Source organism: Urocitellus parryii, chromosome 5 (genome assembly GCF_045843805.1).
Source record: "Urocitellus parryii isolate mUroPar1 chromosome 5, mUroPar1.hap1, whole genome shotgun sequence".
Lineage (NCBI taxonomy): Eukaryota > Metazoa > Chordata > Mammalia > Rodentia > Sciuridae > Urocitellus > Urocitellus parryii.
In genome coordinates this window covers 58,955,517-58,973,287 of record NC_135535.1, presented here as the reverse complement: position 1 = coordinate 58,973,287, position 17,771 = coordinate 58,955,517, and the positions used below count along the sequence as shown (strand labels likewise).

Genomic DNA, 17,771 nt, shown 5'->3' with positions numbered 1-17,771 from the left:
GTGAAGCAGGTCCTGAGTTTCAGGTAAGACTTATTTCCAGTCAGTGATGAAGTTTTGTTGATCCAGCCTGTCTGCTGATCACTGTCCCCTCATGGCTGGCTGGGGAAAGGATTCCTAAACCTGATAAACCTGGAAGCTCAGTGTCACAGCATAAGCTTGTAGTCTCAGTACCATCAGGGCCTGCTCAGTCACATCCAAAAGGGTTTCAGGTTCATCTGACCAGCAACTTAGATTTCATACCCATTTTATTTTTTTTATTCTTAAAATTTTTTTAGTTGTAGATGGACCCGATACCTTTATTTAATTAATTTATTTTTATGTGGTGCTGAGGATTGAACCCAGTGCTTCACTGAACCACATCCCCATCCCTAATTGTATTTTATTTAGAGACAGGATTTGAGTTGCTTAGCATCTCGACACTGCGGTGGCTGGCTTTGAACTCCTGTCCTTGACAGAGCACTTATCTACCAATGGAGCATGTGCCAGGCCTTGGCTTCAATTCCCAGGACTGCAAAACAAAAACAAAAACTTAGGACGCTCCCAGTGTATAGAGGGGAAAGATTCAGGGGAGGAGACTAAGCTCAATTCCATAATTTTTCACAAATTTTCTACCACTGAGCCACAACCTCAGCCCCATATCCATTTTATTTTATTTTTTTTTTTTGAGAATTTTAATATTTATTTTTTAGTTTTTGGCGGACACAACATCTTTGTTTGTATGTGGTGCTGAGGATCGAACCCAGGCCGCACGCACACCAGGCAAGCGAGCTACTGCTTGAGCCACATCCCCAGCCCCCCATATCCATTTTAATACCCATGCTCACTTTGAACTCGGCTCCTCACAGGAACCGTTCTGGAATGCAGGCTCTAGGGATGTGCTCCACCACGTGTTCTAATTGCTAAATGAAAGGAGAGTGACATGGATGAAAAGTTACTACTAAAAACAGGGTCACTGGAATAGGAATTTGGAGATTTTCTTAGTGCCTCATAGGCTTTATCATTTTCTCTAAAATGATAAAAATCTTATCCCAGTGTGCATGCTTATAATCCCAGTTGACTAGAGAGGCTGAGGCAGGAGAATCTCAAGTTTGGGCCAGCCTAGGCAATTTAGTGATACTCTGTCTCAAAAAAATATAAAGGGCTGGGCATGTAGCTCAATGACACAGCACTTATCTACCATTGGAGCATGTGCAAGGCCTTGGCTTCAATCCCCAGTACTGCAAAACAAAAACAAAAACTTAGAATGCTCCCAGTGTGAAGAGGGGAAAGATTCAGGGGAGGAGACTAAGCTCAAGTCCATAATTTTTTTTTTTAAAGAGAGAGTGAATTTTAATATTTATTCATTTTTTAATTCTCAGCGGACACAACATCTTTGTTGGTATATGGTGCTGAGGATTGAACCCCGGGCCGCACGCATGCCAGGCAAGCGCGCTACCTCTTGAGCCACATCCCCAGCCCAAGTCCATCATTTTTCACAATTCTCTTTATTGGCAAAAACTGAATTTAACATCTATATTGTCCACTGACTTAGCTGCTTTGTTTTCAGTGATCCCTTTGTACAGATTGCTGGTTCTCCTGCATCTTCCTTCTCATCAATTTAAGAGCACCCCAAGCTTTGCCATGAGAAAGAGTTCTCACATACTGCTGCTTCCTCCTGACCACTCCAGACCCTTAGTGGGGTAAACTCCAAAGACACAGGGCAGAAGAACTTACATTTTTAAGGTTTCTTACTTAACTATTGGATACTGGGCATGTGACCCAAGACCTGCTGGTCTAGCTGGCTTCAGACAATATACCAGGGATTTTGCTCTATATGATTTTAAGAAATCACTTTAAGTAATTATATTTCTAGAAACCAGAGGAGGACATGGCACAAATTTTCTCAGTCTGGAAGGGTCCCTACTCTTTCTTTACCTTTCCAAAGTTCAGGATACAATAGGGAGGAGTACCAATCTACATATTAAATATCACACTTCAGTATTCAGTACATTTTTTTTTTTTTTTTTTTTTTGGTGTGTGTGTGGTGCTGGGGATTAGAACCCAGGGCCTTGTGCATGCAATGCAAGCACTCTACCAACTGAGCTATATCCCCAGCCCAATGTAGTTCTTTTTTTTTTTTTTTTTTTTTAAAGAGAGAGTGAGAGAGGAGAGAGAGAGAGAGAGAGAGAGAGAGAGAGAGAGAGAGAGAGAATTTTTAATATTTATTTTTAGTTCTCGGCGGACACAACATCTTTGTTGGTATGTGGTGCTGAGGATCGAACCCAGGTCGCACGCATGCCAGGCGAGCGCGCTACCGCTTGAGCCACCTCCCCAGCCCCCAATGTAGTTCTTTATTTGGGTGGGGGAGTTAAGAACTCAGAGCACTCAGCCACTGAGCCACATCCCCATCCCTAATTGTATTTTATTTAGAGACAGGATTTGAGTTGCTTAGCATCTCGCTACTACAGAGGCTGGCTTTGAACTCCTGTCCTCCTGCCTTAGCCTCCTGACCTGCTGGGGTTACAGGCATGTGTCACCACACCGGCAAGTCAATACATAGTTCTTATATGTACAGGAAGATGAACCAAGTCATTAGTCAGAGGGATTAAATATTCTTGTTATATATCAAAATAGTTTCATTTTTTATATCTGTGATGCATGTTGCACTTTTTCCAGAGAAAGACAGGTATGACTGCATATGGGGACATTGTCATGGCCTTTTGCAAATGCTACTTCATAGGATGTGGCTCTACTGAACTAATGTGCTGTAGTTAAGTAACCGGGTATAGCAACACAGATGGCTACCCAATAGCTTTCTCCTCTTCCCTACATAGAGAACCCCAGAGAATTCCAAGTGACAGTGTGCCAGCCCCATGGGATTAATCACAATCCTCTTTGCTGGATACTCATTTTCCCAGACTCCCCTATAATTTGGGATAATTCTGACCCAGTTCTAGTAAAAATGTAAAAGGAAGTCAGTTGGGGACTGGAGCATCAAAAGAAGTCATGCTGGGCCTAGTGGTGTATGCCTGATAGCAGGGACTCAGAAGGCTGAGGCAGGAAGATCACAAGTTTGAGGCCAGCCTCCACAATTTAGCAACCTTAGCAATTTTAGGAATAAGGATATAGCTCAGTGGTACAGACCCATGAGTCCAATCCCCAGAACCAAAACAAAATAAAAGAAAGCCTTCATACCTCTTCCTTTTGGGGGGTGGGGGGTTGTGGTGCTGGAGATTAAACTCAGAACCTCTCAACCCCTGCCTTTTTAGGTCATTAGTATCAGAATGTGATGTCTGGAACTATAGCAACTTTTTTTTTTTTTTAACTGAGCTATGTCCCCAGTTCTTTTCATTTTATTTTGAGACAGATCTCACTAAGTTGCCCATGTTGGGCTTGAATTTGTGATCTTCCTGTCTTAGCCTCCCAAGTAGCTAGGTATGTGCTTCCATGCCTGGCTAGCAACCTTTTTTAAGACCAAAAAGTGACCAACACACAAGGAAAGCTAACATGATTACAGGAATACAAATTTACAAATTAGGATCATAGTATAACCTACTTTATTCACTTAGCACAGAAGCATTTTTATACTTCATAAAGTATTCTTTGAAATCATAATGTATAGAGCTGAGGATGTATCTCAGTAGTACAGTATTTGCCTAGCATGCGTAAGGACTTGGGTTCAACTCAATTCTTAGTATCATGAAAAAAATATATAATAGTTGTATATAATGCCACAGAATGAATTTACCATAGTTTCGCTGATCTATTGTGAGGCAATAAAGATAGTTCCCAATATTTTGCTAATCACTGGCAATAGACACAAACAATATTTATATATGTCTCAAATGCTTTAATTAGGATAAGTGGGATTACTGGGTCAACTTCTGTACTTTAAAAAAAAATTTTTTAGTTGTAGTTATTTATTTATTTTTATGTGGTGCTGAGGATTGAACTCAGTGCCTCACACGTGCTAGGGGAGCGCTCTACCACTGAACCACAAAACCCAGCTCTCAACCACTGTGCTTTAATGACATTTACTGCATTCTTCTAAACTGCAATTTAAGAAGATTATAATGCATGTATCTTATATGTGCCTTTGTCATGTGAAAATCGCTTTCCTATATTCTCTCCAATCCTGAATATTATGAAAATCATGCCAATGGATGTGTAAATTTTTACTTTTATAGATTTTCCTAAGTCTTCCCTCACAGTGAGACTAACAACTGTCCTTTCTTGTTTTTTTTTTTTTTTTAATTTTTATTTTTTTAAAGAGAGAGAGAAAGAGAGAGAGAGAATTTTTTTAATATTTATTTTTTAGTTTTCGGCGAACACAACATCTTTGTTTGTATGTGGTGCTGAGGCTCGAACCCGGGCGGCACGCATGCCAGGCGAGCGCACTACTGCTTGAGCCACATCCCCAGCCCGTGTCCTTTCTTGTTGATGTCAGTCAAGCCCTTTCTCCAGCAGTAATCTACCTGCTAATTTTCTCATATTTGGATGGAATTCCATAAAACTTGTGTAGTATTTCACAGTTAGTGCTACTGGAAATATACAGGGTTTGTTTTGTTTTGCAGTGTTGGGAATCAAACCTAGAACTTCAAGCATGCCAGACAAGTACTCTTGGATGCAGTAGCCCATGCCTGTAATCCCAGGGACTTGGGAGGCTGAGGCAGGAGGATCATGAGTTCAAAGCCAGCCTCAGAATTTTAGCAAGGCCCTGATCAATTCAGCAAGACCCTGTCCCAAAATAAAATATAAAAAGGGCTGGGGACATGGCTCAGTAGTTAAATGCCCCTGGGTTCAATCCCTGGTACCAAAAAAAAAAAAAAAAAAAAAAAAGCAAGACTACCTACCCTAAAAAAACTATAAATCCCAAACGAAAAGTAGTAGGGTGCTTAGGCAAGTAAAACTATAATAAATAATTGAACATAAGAAAGGAATAAAGAATAAAGATGCCCTAGAAGAGCAGCTGAAGGGCCCTGAAATAATCTCCTTCTGCTCCCCTTCCTCTCAAACCTTCCCCCGTGCCTTCTGCAAGCCTCATTCCACAGAACGTCCCACCCACTCTATCTACCCCGTATTCTTTAACTGTACTGACACAAGCTTATTCCAGCCTCCCTTTAAACCTGGCTCACCTCTGGAGAGGTTCTGTTCACCTGTAGCACCCTCTAGGGGTTGCTCCTTATCCTGAATCCCATATATTTATCTTGCAAGGGGGGCTGTTTGCTCCTCAAAGAAGATTCTTCATCATTACTCTCAAGTCAGCAAAAATCTCAGCTCTTTTGGAGATGATGGGAGTATTATATATTGTTTCCATCTTCTGTCATTTCTGTTATTCACTAAAAACTTGGTTATTCCCCAATATTTACCAATGGGTTTGGCATTCGAAATCTTGCTACCCTCCTGCGGCCTTCAGTGCACAGCACAGGCGGTTATTCAATAACTAGCATCACAGTTCCTCACTGTGGTTGACATTGTTGGTTTCTCGCCAGTATTCTTTCCACTCCTTTCCATTTAGATTGACCCCAATCTACCTCCAGTGTCAGGGACACACCTTAAGTGGCCTAAGTGAATCAGAAGAACACACCATCTTCCTTGCTACCGGGATGGGCAATAAGCCATGCCTAAGCCAATCAAAACATATCTTGCCAGAGCAATTAGTTCAAGGGTAAATGGGCATTTTTCTAAGTGGGTCCAGTCAAGGTGAAGTCCAGGAATTGATTCCAATGGTCAAAAGAAGTTCATTCTCACATTTGAGGCCAGCCTGGGAAAATTAACAAGACTCTTGTCTCAAAATAAAAAATAAGTGCTGGAGGAACTGAGAAGTTCATTCTCTTGACACATAGAGGAGGGAGCCAAGAGTATTAAAGAATGAATCCCTTTGTTTTGTTGTGAATTCCTGGGTCAAAATAAATCTAAAGCCTACCCGATTCTTGACTTTTCAATTACATAAACCAATAAATCCCCTTATTGTTTAGCCAGATTTTTGATACTCTCAGTTGAAAGAACACTAATGGATTTTATCAAAACTAATGACCTTGTGGGTGTGGCTATGCACGACTGTAATCCCAACAGCTCAAGAGGCTGCGGCAGGAGGATCACAAGTTCAAAGACAGACTCACAGCAACTTAGCGAGGCCCTAAGCAACTTAGTGAGATCCTGTCTCAAAATAAAAAATAAAAAGGGCTGGGGATGTGACTCAGGGGTTAACACCCCAGGTACCAAACAAAAAAAATAATAATCTTCACCCCATTCATCTCTCAATCATCTCTACCCATAGCCATTCACCCTGGTTCCTGGCTTCCACTATATTTTTCAAAATTTTAATCTCAAATGCACTATTTTCTTCACTGCAACACTAAGGTCTTCAACGATCTCATTTTTTAAAAGTGGTATCAGGAATTGAATCAGGGATGCTCTATTGCTGAGCTACATTCCCAGCCCCTTTTATTTTTCATTTTGAGGCCATGTCCCACTAAATTGCTGAGGTTAGCCTAGAACTTGACATCTTCCTGCCTCAGCCTCCCCAGTAGCCTGGATTTTATGCGTGTACAACTGCACCAGGCTCAACTATCTTACTTCTTCAACCTCACTGAAATTTCTGCCTGTAATGACTCTATATTCTCTCAATCTAACAGCCCACTCCTCTATACTTATTCCTTCTCTTTTGGGCCTAGACCAAAAACCCTATTTTTACCTAGAATCTCAACTCCCTTTATCCCATGTTCATCCATTGTCCCTATTCCATAAAATGCCAAGATCTGACCATTCCAGTTGACTCTTTTATCTGGCTCAATTGTGCACATGGCAAAGTGCTGCTGGAAGAAGGAACTTAGTACCTTATAGACTGGCACTATTCCAAATTCATGGGCAGGAATTACAGGCTAGGGATGGAGCTTGGTGAGAGAGCACTTGCTTAGCATGTGCAAGGCTCTGGGTTTAACCCCCAAAAACCACCCCCCCAAAAAAAAGCAAATTCATGATTTTCCATTGCAACTACTCTTCATGCTACTCAGCATGAAGTACAAGTGCTTAGTACAAGTGCTTAGCACTTGGTAAATGTTTACTAAACAAATAAGTCATTTCCCATCTTTTACAATACCTACCTCAAATCTTTACTACTTTCTCAACTTATCTCCTACTTCTCTTAGCAAATCAAATCATTTCACCTTTTATTTCTTTTTCTTGATACTAGGGTTTGAACCCAGGGGCATTTAACCATTGAGTCACATACATCCTCAGCCCTTTTATTTTTTATTTTGACACAGGGTTTCACTAAGTTGCTTATGGCCTTAAGTTGCTGAGGTGGGCTTTGAACTTGTGATCCCCCTGCCTCAGCCTCCTGAGTTGCTAGGATTACAGGTGTGTGCCACCACACCTGGCTCACTTTCTATTTCAAAGTAAAAATAAAGAGTTCAATAATGGGAACTTTCTCAATCCCTTTAATCTCCAACGTACCTTCCTATTGACTTAGTAGTATGGGTGTCCATCCTTGGCTCTTCCCTTTCACTGAGATATCCATTCTTTCTACAAATATTTCAGAACTTAATATGTGCTTGGTTCTGCCTGGCCCTGGATATACCATATGTGTGGGGATGGGGAGGTGTATAGGATCATAATAGAAAGGGAACCTGAGCAATGAGGACACAGGACATGTATGAAATACTGCAAGCTGGTAGGTGTGGCTGTTACAAAAAAGGAGTGCTTTTGTGAGACCCTAAAGAGTGACTCTATTTATTTTTGTGTAATGATGGGTTTTGAACCCAGGGTCTTGCACATGCTAGGGAAGCTCTCTCTCACCTATACCTAGCCTCAGGATTAAATCTTAATCAAAAAAAGATAAAGGAGTCCACACAAATGGAAGGATTTTAAGTAGGGACATCACATAATCAGACATAAAATTTGAAGTGATCACTCTATTTAGTAAATCTGTGTTACTTGTATGTTTGGTAGCTTATTCTCTGTGCTTTCTAGCAGACTAAAAATATTTTAAAAACATTTCCAGTCCTGGGTAGGCGGCTCAGGAGACTGAGACAGGAGAATAGCCAGTTCAAAGTCAGCCTCAGCAACACGAGGCACTAAGCAACTCAGTGAGACCCTGTCTGTAAATAAAATACAAATAGGGCTGGGGATGAGGCTCAGTGATTGAGTGTCCCTGAGTTCAATCCCCAGTACCCCCCACCTCCCATGCACGCGCCCGTGCACATGCACACACACCCACACCCACACACACCCCACAAAAACATTCCCACTCCCTAGAAATTTTGAGGAGAAAGTCTGGAAGTCTGTCTGCTTACAAATTCCTAGGAGATTCTGAAAAGTAGCTAAATCTGTGAACTACTAGTAAAGAACATTACAAATATGAAGCTAGCTTTACTTACCATAAAACTAATTTTTCTGTTTATATTTTGCATCTTGTACAGGTCTATAAATATAACTTGAGCTGGGCATGGTGGCACCCACCTGTAATCCCAGCTAGTTACTTGAGAGGCTGAGGCAGGAGGATTGAAAGTTCGAGGCCAACCTGGGCAATGTAGTGAGACTGTCTCAAAACTCTAAAAATGAAAAAAGCAGGAATGGTGTGTGCATGTGTGCACGCGTGCATTGTGCACACACTAGGATAGTTTTTCAATCTATTTGTCAATGGTCTTTTGTCTCTTCTCCTTGCACTACTTCTCTATAAAGCAAACAGAAAATTGTAGCAAGTCCACTGAGGCCATAAATCTCATATTAGGCAAATGCCTAAAGTGGACCACAGCTAGAGGAAAGGAGGGTAAGTAAAAAAACAAAACAAAACAAAAATAGATAGACCACATCTTTGAAATTGGACAGAAGCCAGGTGTGGTGACACCTGTCTGTAATCTCAGAGACTGGGGGAGAGGGAGCTGAGGTAGGAGAATGGCATGATCCAAGTCCAGTCTCAGCAACTTAGCCAGACCCTATCTCAAATTTTTAAAAATAATACATAAAAAGGGCTGGAGATGTAGCTCAGTTCAATCCCCAGTACTGCAAAACAAGAATTGGGCAGGTTATGTAGTTCAGTGGTCCAGCACATGCCTAGCAAGTAGGAGGTCCTGGGTTTGAGCCCCACCAGTCCCTGGAAAGACACAAGTCCCTTATGGTGTTGCCCCTCCAAACATGGGTTCTCTTAAAACTTCTATTTTACAGATTCTAATGAGAGTGCACCAATGCTGCTTCTCTAATTTAGCTCTCAAGAGTGGTTTCTAACTACATCATTCCAGATTGGCCTTAAACCTGCCATCCTCCGGCTGCAGCCTGGCTTCTTCGGGTTGTGTCCTACAGAACTTTTCTACTACTCCTCTTTTTTTGGGGGGGTCGTAGTGAGGATCGAAGCCAGGACCTCTGAGCCATATCCTTAACCCTTCCATTTCTACTCTTCTGAGAAGCTTTCCCCAACCAGTAAACTTCACTTACAGCCCATAAAGTTCACTTGGGCCTCACTCTGGGGATCCGGGCGGTTTTCTATTCTGAGCCACTCTTTGCATACCCATAGCCCTGGCTTCCATGCCTCGCCAGAGCACTGAATGGTGCAAAAGTGGCTGCAGAGGCAGAAGCTTCGATTCGGAGAGTCTGAGGTCAGGTGACCGGGCTTAACTGTAAATCTCATTTACCTCAGCGACCAGTTTATTTAAAAAATAAAAATACACTTTGAAAGTTAACTGCTCCAAGCCACACAACAATTAGCCTGTTTTCCCTGTATCAAATTGCTAGAGGAAACGAAAGACATCACAGCTACTCTCTGCGGAACAGTGCTTTCAGCTATCTGATCTTCAAACCGCCGGCTGCAACTTTTCCTCTGGTTTTGAGTTCTCTCACCTTTGGTGAGATGCAGAAAAACACCCTCGCCACTCTAAACTCACCACAGGGCTAGGCACAGCGGATATCCTGTGCAGCCCCGCAACGTTTTAGGGTCAAGGGAGGGGACTGCTCAAGATAAGCCCGCTCCGCAGAGCCTGAGTCACTAACCGCGGTCGCAGTCCGGATGCCCTGCCCACGCCCTCGCGTCACTACCGAGTTGGAAAGTTTCCCGTGAGCCCGCAGGCGCGGGAGGACTACGACTCCCGGCATGCTCCGCGGCTGACGGAATTAACCTTTCAGGGCCCGGAGCCGCGCTGCCTTCGGTCCCCGCCCCTTACCTGGACCCTGCAGGGTGAGTTTTGGGGGACTGGGGAGGGCTTCTTTCCTTTAAGGCTTAGGGATATGCGTGCGTAAGATGGATGCATTATTCGCGGGAGGAATGATTTTCTTATTTTCCAAAATTAAGACAATTTGCTGTAATGAGATTCAGAGGCTTTTTTGCAAATGGGAACCCAGCATCAATCTGAACCCCAGGGCCCAAGTGGAATCACTACTCTCTTCCTCAGATTGCTGCCTAAATCCTCTCCTTTTTTTCCCAGAACAAAAGTAGCCAGCACCCCTTCCTCACACCCCCAACTTTGTCCCTTCTTCTCTGCCCCACCCCGCACCCCGCAAGGTTTTGTAACCTGGAGCCAGAGTCAGGGCTTTTATTATATCCTTGGTTGGGGGATGAGTACTCATGGAGCCCATAGGAGTTTCCATATCTTTTTGGATTACAGAATCTAGGCCTTTTGTCTCCTAGAGCGGCCCTTACCCCCAGGTGCCACCAGGGATTCCCTGCATTTTCAGCAAGCACCCTACCTTTTGTCTGACTTGAATGATTGTGGGCTTGTGGAAGAAGATTCCTTCTTTGGAAGTATGGGTATGGGTGGTAGGTGTTAAACCTGATTCTTAGCTGTACCCCCACCCCTAAATCAGTACTAGATACAGGAGACAATGGAGAGCCTCACCCTCCCCTATTACTATGCACAGTTTCAGGCCTAGACTGGGGGGCCCAGAGACTACAAGTACTGGGAATTATTAGACTATGGGGTCAGCTATCCCTGCCCCTCATTCATGGTTAGGGGGGCTGGACAGGCTGCTTGTTTTTTCACCTTTCACTGTTTCCAGACCATCCTTTAAATGTTCCCACTTCACACAAACCTCTCCAGGCTCTCCCCCCCTCCCCGACTCCCACCCCTCCCTGAGCTTTCTAGAGTCTAGAACTTCTGGCTTCACTCCTTTGCTTCACCCCTATCTCAGTGTCACTGGCAAGCATCCTATCCTTACTCAGGAGGTTAACTCCCTCATTCTGGGCAGTCTCTGGCTTACTCCCTCTGCCCCCAAAGGGAACAATATTCTGGTCATCTTTTGGGGAGGAGTGGGCAGAGGAAAGAAAACCTTGGGGCAGGAGTTCTGAACCATAGTAGGCCAGGGGAGTGAGGACAGGCAGGCATATCTCTCCTACCTCACCCTCACCACTGCCAACTGGCTCCCTGCCCCTGCCCCCGCCCCTTGACATCCCAGACTCCCTGGCTATTTAAACAGAGATGGGTGCCCCCATCAGCACACTGTCCTTTGGTCACCGGACATCATGCCTCCCAAGAAGGATGTTCCCGTGAAGAAACCAGCAGGGCCCTCCATCTCTAAGCCTGCTGCCAAGCCAGCAGCAGGGGCCCCTCCAGCCAAGACCAAGGCTGAGCCTGCTGTTCCCCAGGTGCCTGTGAAAACCCAGGAGCCCCCTGTGGATCTCTCCAAAGTGGTGGTGAGTCCCCAGAAAGCGACAGTGTGGAGAGAGTGATTCAGGGTCTGATTCTGCCTAGAGGATTAGGGAGTACATAGAAGGTAGGGATGAATGAGATTGGGGGTTCCTTGCAGTCCCCTATTGGGCTTATGATTCTGCTGTTGTCTTTGCTGTTGTCTGTCCTTCTATCCTATGACATATGTGTACCATATATACATACTTGCTGACCCCCTGGTGGAGGCAGGGACTGTGAGGTGGGGAACACCTGGGTTCTGGGGACAGTTTCAAGGTGAAGGCAAGGAGCTGCTGCCTGCTTCTGGCTGGCTATTCAATTCAAAAGGCCACAGATTTGAACCCCAGGAGGGGAGGCTGAAGAGGACAGGCTTGTTAGACAATCACAGCTGGGGGCCAGGGGTAAATTTAGCCTTTGTTCAGCCCCCAGTTATGTGAGGGATGCAGGGCCCAGGGCAGTGGAGGGAGGGAAACAGGTGGCATGGGATTAACCCTGTTCCCAGGAAACCCTCCCCACTATAATTCCTCCTCTTGGGATTCTCCCAAGGCCCAGAGCTGGGAATGGGACTGAGGTGGCTGGGCTCCCAGCTTGGTCCCTTTGGGCCTCTCCCCAGAAGTGGCTGCCAGCTGGTTGGGAGGAGTGCTGGAGCGGGATTGAATAAACCCTGTCATCTCTCCTCACCTGCTCTTTTCTTCCACAGATCGAGTTTAACAAGGACCAGCTGGAGGGTGAGGAGAAGCTGGTTCCTTAAGCCCACTGTCCAGTCCCAAGCAACCCTGCTCACATCCCTTCTCTGTTCCCATAACTCCAGTCCCGACCTTGAAACCTCCCACACTAGTCCTTTTTCCAACTTTGTTGCACCCAGGTCTACCACACCATTTCTGATCCTGTCTTGAGGGGGGGCGGTGGAGGAATGGGCACCACTGATCAACACTGATCCCTCCTTACATCTCAGAGTTCAAGGAGGCCTTTGAGCTGTTTGACCGAGTAGGCGATGGCAAGATCCTGTACAGCCAGTGTGGGGATGTAATGAGGGCTCTGGGTCAGAACCCGACTAACGCTGAGGTGCTCAAGGTCCTGGGGAATCCCAAGAGTGATGGTAAGAGGAGCTTTGGAACAAGTGGGTTTTCTTTTTTTTTTTTTTTCGCAGGAGCTCTGGGAGATCAAACCCAGGGTTTTATGCATGCTACCCAAGCATTCTACCACTGAGCTGCATACTCAGTCATCAATTTGCAATGGTAGAATGTTGGTAAGGTGACAAAGAATGCTGGGGTGGATCTCAGGACTTCAAAAACTTAAACAAAGGGGCAGAAAAACATCCTGAATGCTGAAGGGGACGAAAGATGTGGTAGGGATGAGAGCTGGGTCCTGGGTGATACCACAATGACCTCTCTCACCTCTTTCTGACCTCCAGAGCTGAAGACCAGGCGCGTGGACTTTGAGACGTTCCTGCCCATGCTCCAAGCAGTGGCCAAGAACCGGGACCAAGGCACATATGAGGACTACTTGGAAGGGCTTCGGGTGTTTGACAAGGAGGGGAATGGCAAAGTGATGGGCGCAGAGCTCAGACATGTCCTCACCACCCTGGGTAAGGCAGGGACCAGAAATTGAGGAGAGAGTAGATCAGTAAGAAGGTTGGCAAGCTAGGCAGAGCCAGGGAGGGGATTATTATCTTGCAGGTCATAGACAGTAGATTGAGAAGGTCAAATCCATGAGGGCAGAATCTGAGGGACTTCTCAACACTAAAATGCTTTCCAAAATGGACAGAAAGAGAATGTGGTGGAAGCCCTAAAGTTCTAGCTTTGGAAGCAATACTTGTGCTCTGTGATTCCATTTAAGTCAATCCTTGGGGCTTCAATTTCTTGTCAAAGGTTTCACTGGGTCCTAGACACTGTGTTCAGGCTGATGATATGGAAAGCAAGATTCAGGGTGGGAAGAGCTGGCCCGGTTAGGAGAGGGAGGAAAGGCAGGGGGCTCCAATGCTGTGTTTGGGATTCAGGAGAGAAGATGACTGAGGAGGAGGTGGAGACGGTTCTGGCAGGACATGAGGACAGTAATGGCTGCATCAACTATGAGGGTAAGGGTAGTCAGAGGCGCAGAGGGTCCAGGGGTGGAAGAGGAGTGCCGGGTGGGAGCGGGGCAACCTGGATTACCTACAGTTGGATGGATTATCCAAGGGTCTGCTTCTGAAGCCTTCTTGCCTGCTCTCTCTGCAGCCTTCCTGAAGCACATCCTAAGCGTCTGAGCTCTACAGGTAGGCCCTCCAGCCTCCCCAGCCCGGCTTGAGGGGCAAGACTCCTCTTCCCTCGGCCAGCAAGAAAGCAGGGGAGTGCGTTTTCCTGTCCAATCACTGCGCAAGCGCCAGGGCTTGGCAACTTTCATTTTTTTCCACAGATCCTGTGGGGCCGGCTTGCCTTCCCTCTCCCAGGCAGACGGAGGCACGTTTCTGCCACTAGGCGGCCACCTATTGTGTCAAAATAAAGACATGGTTCCTTGCTTGGTCTCAGACTTGTTTTCTTCAGAGGAATGGGGTAGGAGTAAAGGGTGGGCCCTCTCCTCTCCCAAAGCTGATATCCTCGGATCTTTAGGGTGTTCGGAGAAGCGGACACTGTGCACTCCACCCCACCCCCTTGCGCGGCTTCTGCGCCCAGGTAGGGCTGCAGCGCAGAAGGGACCACAGCCGGCCCGCCCACCTCGTTACAGATGCAGCATTGTCATCTGCATAAATCCGGACCGGGGTTCCTATTGGCTGAATTCGAGGAGGGTGACGTCATTAGGACGTACTAAGACTAGGGTTGGCCTTGGAGTCGGAGCCATTACTGCAGGAAAAGGTCCCGCAGAGCTGAGCAGTCAAGATGGTGGGGCCCGAGGCCTGGGGATAAACGGGATGTGGGGCGAGGAGGGGAGGCAGGGGTCGGGGGCAAAGGGGGCCTGAGGGCTTGAAAGGTTGGCGATGGGGTTGGAAAGTTTAGGGCCCAGTCCTGCGGGGAAGAGAGTCTCCAGCGTGAACAACAGGAGTTTGTGGGACTGGGATGTTCGCTTGTGGGATTGGAATTCAGATGCTGACCACTCCCTTCTTCTCCGAGCAGTGTGACTTCACGGAGGATCAGACCGCAGGTAGGCAGTCTCTGATCCCAACTGAGGTCGCCCTTAGGGAGAGGGACACCCCCCTGGCACTTATCCTCTAACCCCAACCTGTCATCTTTCTCGCACCCCCCCCAGGAAAGTACCTCCTGGATTCCCTTCTCCCTTCCTCCTGCGTCCTCCATTTTCTTTTCTCATTCTTTCTTCCTTCCCCTTCCACTCTAGATCTGAGCCCCAAGCACTGGGTGAGTTTTAGGTGCTGTGGGTATGTGAAACAACTTGAGTTACCTCATGCCTGATTATGTGGGATTTGGGGAGGGTGTATTAAGCTGTTTGTGCTCCTCTGTCCCTTAATCAGTGACTTCTGCTTCTTCTGTTGTCCTGTTGGCAACTGTCCTCCTCCCCTAGCTTGGATTTGTGAAGATTGCAAAGAGTGACCTAATATTTTTGTGAAGTTGGGGACTGGGAGAGTATGCTAAGGATTAACTGCAGCTCCACCCAATGGAAGGTCTCTTTGTAGAGGAAGGGTGGGAAGTGGCAGGCTAGAATGACCCCAGGCCACTGCTCTCACTTCCTTATAAGGTCTGGACCCAGATGGGGCGGTGGCAAATTCCTGCCCTGAGTAGTGTAGTAGTAGTGAAGAGGCTGGGCCTGACCTGCTGTAGGCAGAGGGGGGTGTATATATAATATTACTGTGCTGACAAGGTGGGGATGGGAGAAAGACTGTATTTTTAATTGGGACATTTGAGTTGGGAGAAGTAGATTGTTCTTAGCTGACTTGTGAGTGCAGCAGGGTAGTATCTGGTTTCCAGAGTGTGATCAAAGTTGACCAGGCAGCAGATCACTCTGAAGTAGGATCTGAGTTGACCCCCTCATTCCAAGTGCTCATGTTCACTTGAATCCTCAGAATTCAAGGAGGCCTTCCAGCTGTTTGACCGAACAGGTGATGGCAAGATCCTGTACAGCCAGTGTGGGGATGTGATGAGGGCTCTGGGCCAGAACCCCACCAACGCCGAGGTTCTCAAGGTCCTGGGGAACCCCAAGAGTGATGGTGAGCATCCTTATGAACAATTCAGTGTGGTAGGTCCACAGTACTTCAGCTGAACTTTATTGCCATAGGACCCAGGCTCAACCAAATCTTGTCTTGATTAGCAAATCCCACAGAATTCCTCTTTGGATGGGAACATCTGTTGTGACCCCCATAATTCCCTCTCCTGGGGAATTTCGTGACTTCTCTGGCTGACACTTTTCCACTTCCCATGACAGAGATGAATGTAAAGGTGCTGGACTTTGAGCACTTCTTGCCCATGCTGCAGACTGTAGCCAAGAACAAGGACCAGGGAACCTATGAAGATTATGTTGAAGGTCTTCGGGTGTTTGACAAGGAAGGGAATGGTACTGTCATGGGCGCTGAAATCCGTCATGTCCTTGTCACATTGGGTAAGGCCTGTGCCCTTGTCCTGGAACTAAGGTGCCACCCTGAGGTACTTCACTTGCCACCCAAATCCAAAAATGCACTTTCACTCTCTGTAGGTGAGAAGATGACAGAGGAAGAAGTGGAGATGCTGGTGGCGGGGCATGAGGACAGCAATGGTTGTATCAACTATGAAGGTGAGGGGTAAATTGGGGGCTTTCACAGTTAGCATATAGCGGGCATATTATGGACAGCTTCTGGGGCTTTCCTTGTCCCTGGATTTGGGCTCCAAAAAGAGCCAGGAGGCAAGAGGCAGGGCCCAGCCCAGCCAGGAGTGGGGAGTTTGTGCAGGGGGCAGGGGCTGGGATAACGGGAAAGTAAGGGATAAAGAAGGGCAAAGGAATGGGAAGTAAATGGAATGTCTGTTTCCCCACTGCCTGAACCCTTCACCCCATGTCTGTGTCTTGTCTTCACCATTAATGTCTCTTCCTTCCTGCAGCGTTTGTGAGGCATATCCTGTCGGGGTGACGGGCCCGTGGGGCGGGTACGGCTCCTCCCAGCCTCTCCTTCTGTAGATGATCTCCCCCAGTGTTTCTTTTTCTTCCCAAACTGTGCTCTCTAGCCCTTGCCCTTACCCTACTACCATCTGACTTCTTTCTGGCATGTTTGTGCATGGAGCTGGCTAGGGAGGGGAGGGATTCCTCAAAGAGGAAGGCAGCTTGGGGGTATGGTACCTCCCACCTCTCTCCTAGAATGGTCTGAGATTTTGCTTATAGGGCCCTGGGTACTGGTGTCTGGGAACTCACACCAGCCTATAGCTAATCTTGCTTTCGGGTAGTCCTTTGGCCCTGGAGCATGGAGAATTGGCATAGGTGGGTAGGCTGCCTGCCCCATTCTGCTGCTATAGCTGAACAGCCCTATCCCCATCCCTCTGCTGGGCAGCTTGGAGGTACCCTAACCCAAAACTCTGTCCTCTCCTCCCTCCAGTGGCTGATAGTAGCTGTAGGTGTAGTTGAGAACCTTTCTGCCTCTGCTGTGTTCTTGCTGCTCAAGGTGGGGTGGTGACTAACAGCTGGTGGGAGGGAAGCCAGGGCCAGAGAGAACTGATTAGACTTAAGGTGGCTTTTCTGCAAACTGACCCCAAGGTTGGTTGCTATGGGCATGCTCCCTCTCATGCTACCTTCATGGTCTTGTAGTTTCCTGGTCCATGGTGTAACCCCTCCCCAGCCCTGTTCCCTGGGCTCACCCCTCCTTTCATTTCCACAGAGCTTGTCCGGATGGTGCTGAATGGCTGAGGACATTGCTGGTATTCCCTGAGCCTGTGCCTTGCCCTGTATGAGATTTGTATGGTGACCCTGGAGGCTTCCTAGGCTCCCCTGTCAAAACACCTTTCCCACCTGGTCTTTCATGGATGATGTTTGCCATAAGCATTCACCAAATAAACCTGTTTTTTGGCCTACATTTCAGTTCTACTTTTCTTCCTAAGCAGGGTTAAATGGGGAAAAGGTGAGATGGTGATGATTTCTGCCCTGAGACAGAGAGAGCCCAGAGCCCAAGAACAGTGGGCCAGAGTTTGGGGGAAAGTTGGAAAGGGCCTTGTACTGATATTGAAATGTTGCATGTTGCAAAGGCAACCCCCCTGGGGATCAGGAAAGCGGTAGATCCCTAAATCCTTATTG

General features: G+C 46.7%; 2 protein-coding genes across 4 annotated transcripts; both read left to right on the top strand.

Moving 5' to 3' along the window:
- Positions 1–10,074: 10,074 nt before the first annotated feature.
- Positions 10,075–14,090, top strand: Myl6b (myosin light chain 6B). The gene is made up of 8 exons (XM_026398337.2): positions 10,075–10,150; positions 11,386–11,602; positions 12,295–12,322; positions 12,550–12,693; positions 13,009–13,182; positions 13,594–13,671; positions 13,811–13,848; positions 13,989–14,090. Exons 2-7 carry the CDS (start codon positions 11,432–11,434, stop codon positions 13,837–13,839), a joined length of 624 nt encoding a protein of 207 aa, XP_026254122.1. The 5' UTR covers positions 10,075–10,150; positions 11,386–11,431; the 3' UTR covers positions 13,840–13,848; positions 13,989–14,090.
- Positions 14,091–14,375: 285 nt separating this feature from the next.
- Positions 14,376–17,553, top strand: Myl6 (myosin light chain 6). Of its 3 annotated transcripts, XM_026398340.2 has the most exons (8): positions 14,396–14,452; positions 14,684–14,711; positions 14,904–14,923; positions 15,586–15,729; positions 15,945–16,118; positions 16,212–16,289; positions 16,592–16,636; positions 17,359–17,553. In XM_026398340.2, exons 4-7 carry the CDS (start codon positions 15,660–15,662, stop codon positions 16,618–16,620), a joined length of 351 nt encoding a protein of 116 aa, XP_026254125.1. In that variant the 5' UTR covers positions 14,396–14,452; positions 14,684–14,711; positions 14,904–14,923; positions 15,586–15,659; the 3' UTR covers positions 16,621–16,636; positions 17,359–17,553. The 3 variants fall into 3 exon arrangements, with proteins under 3 accessions (XP_026254123.1, XP_026254124.1, XP_026254125.1); XM_026398338.2 differs by lacking the exon at positions 14,904–14,923 and having other exon boundaries at positions 14,376–14,452; XM_026398339.2 differs by lacking the exons at positions 14,904–14,923; positions 16,592–16,636 and having other exon boundaries at positions 14,376–14,452.
- Positions 17,554–17,771: the final 218 nt, after the last annotated feature.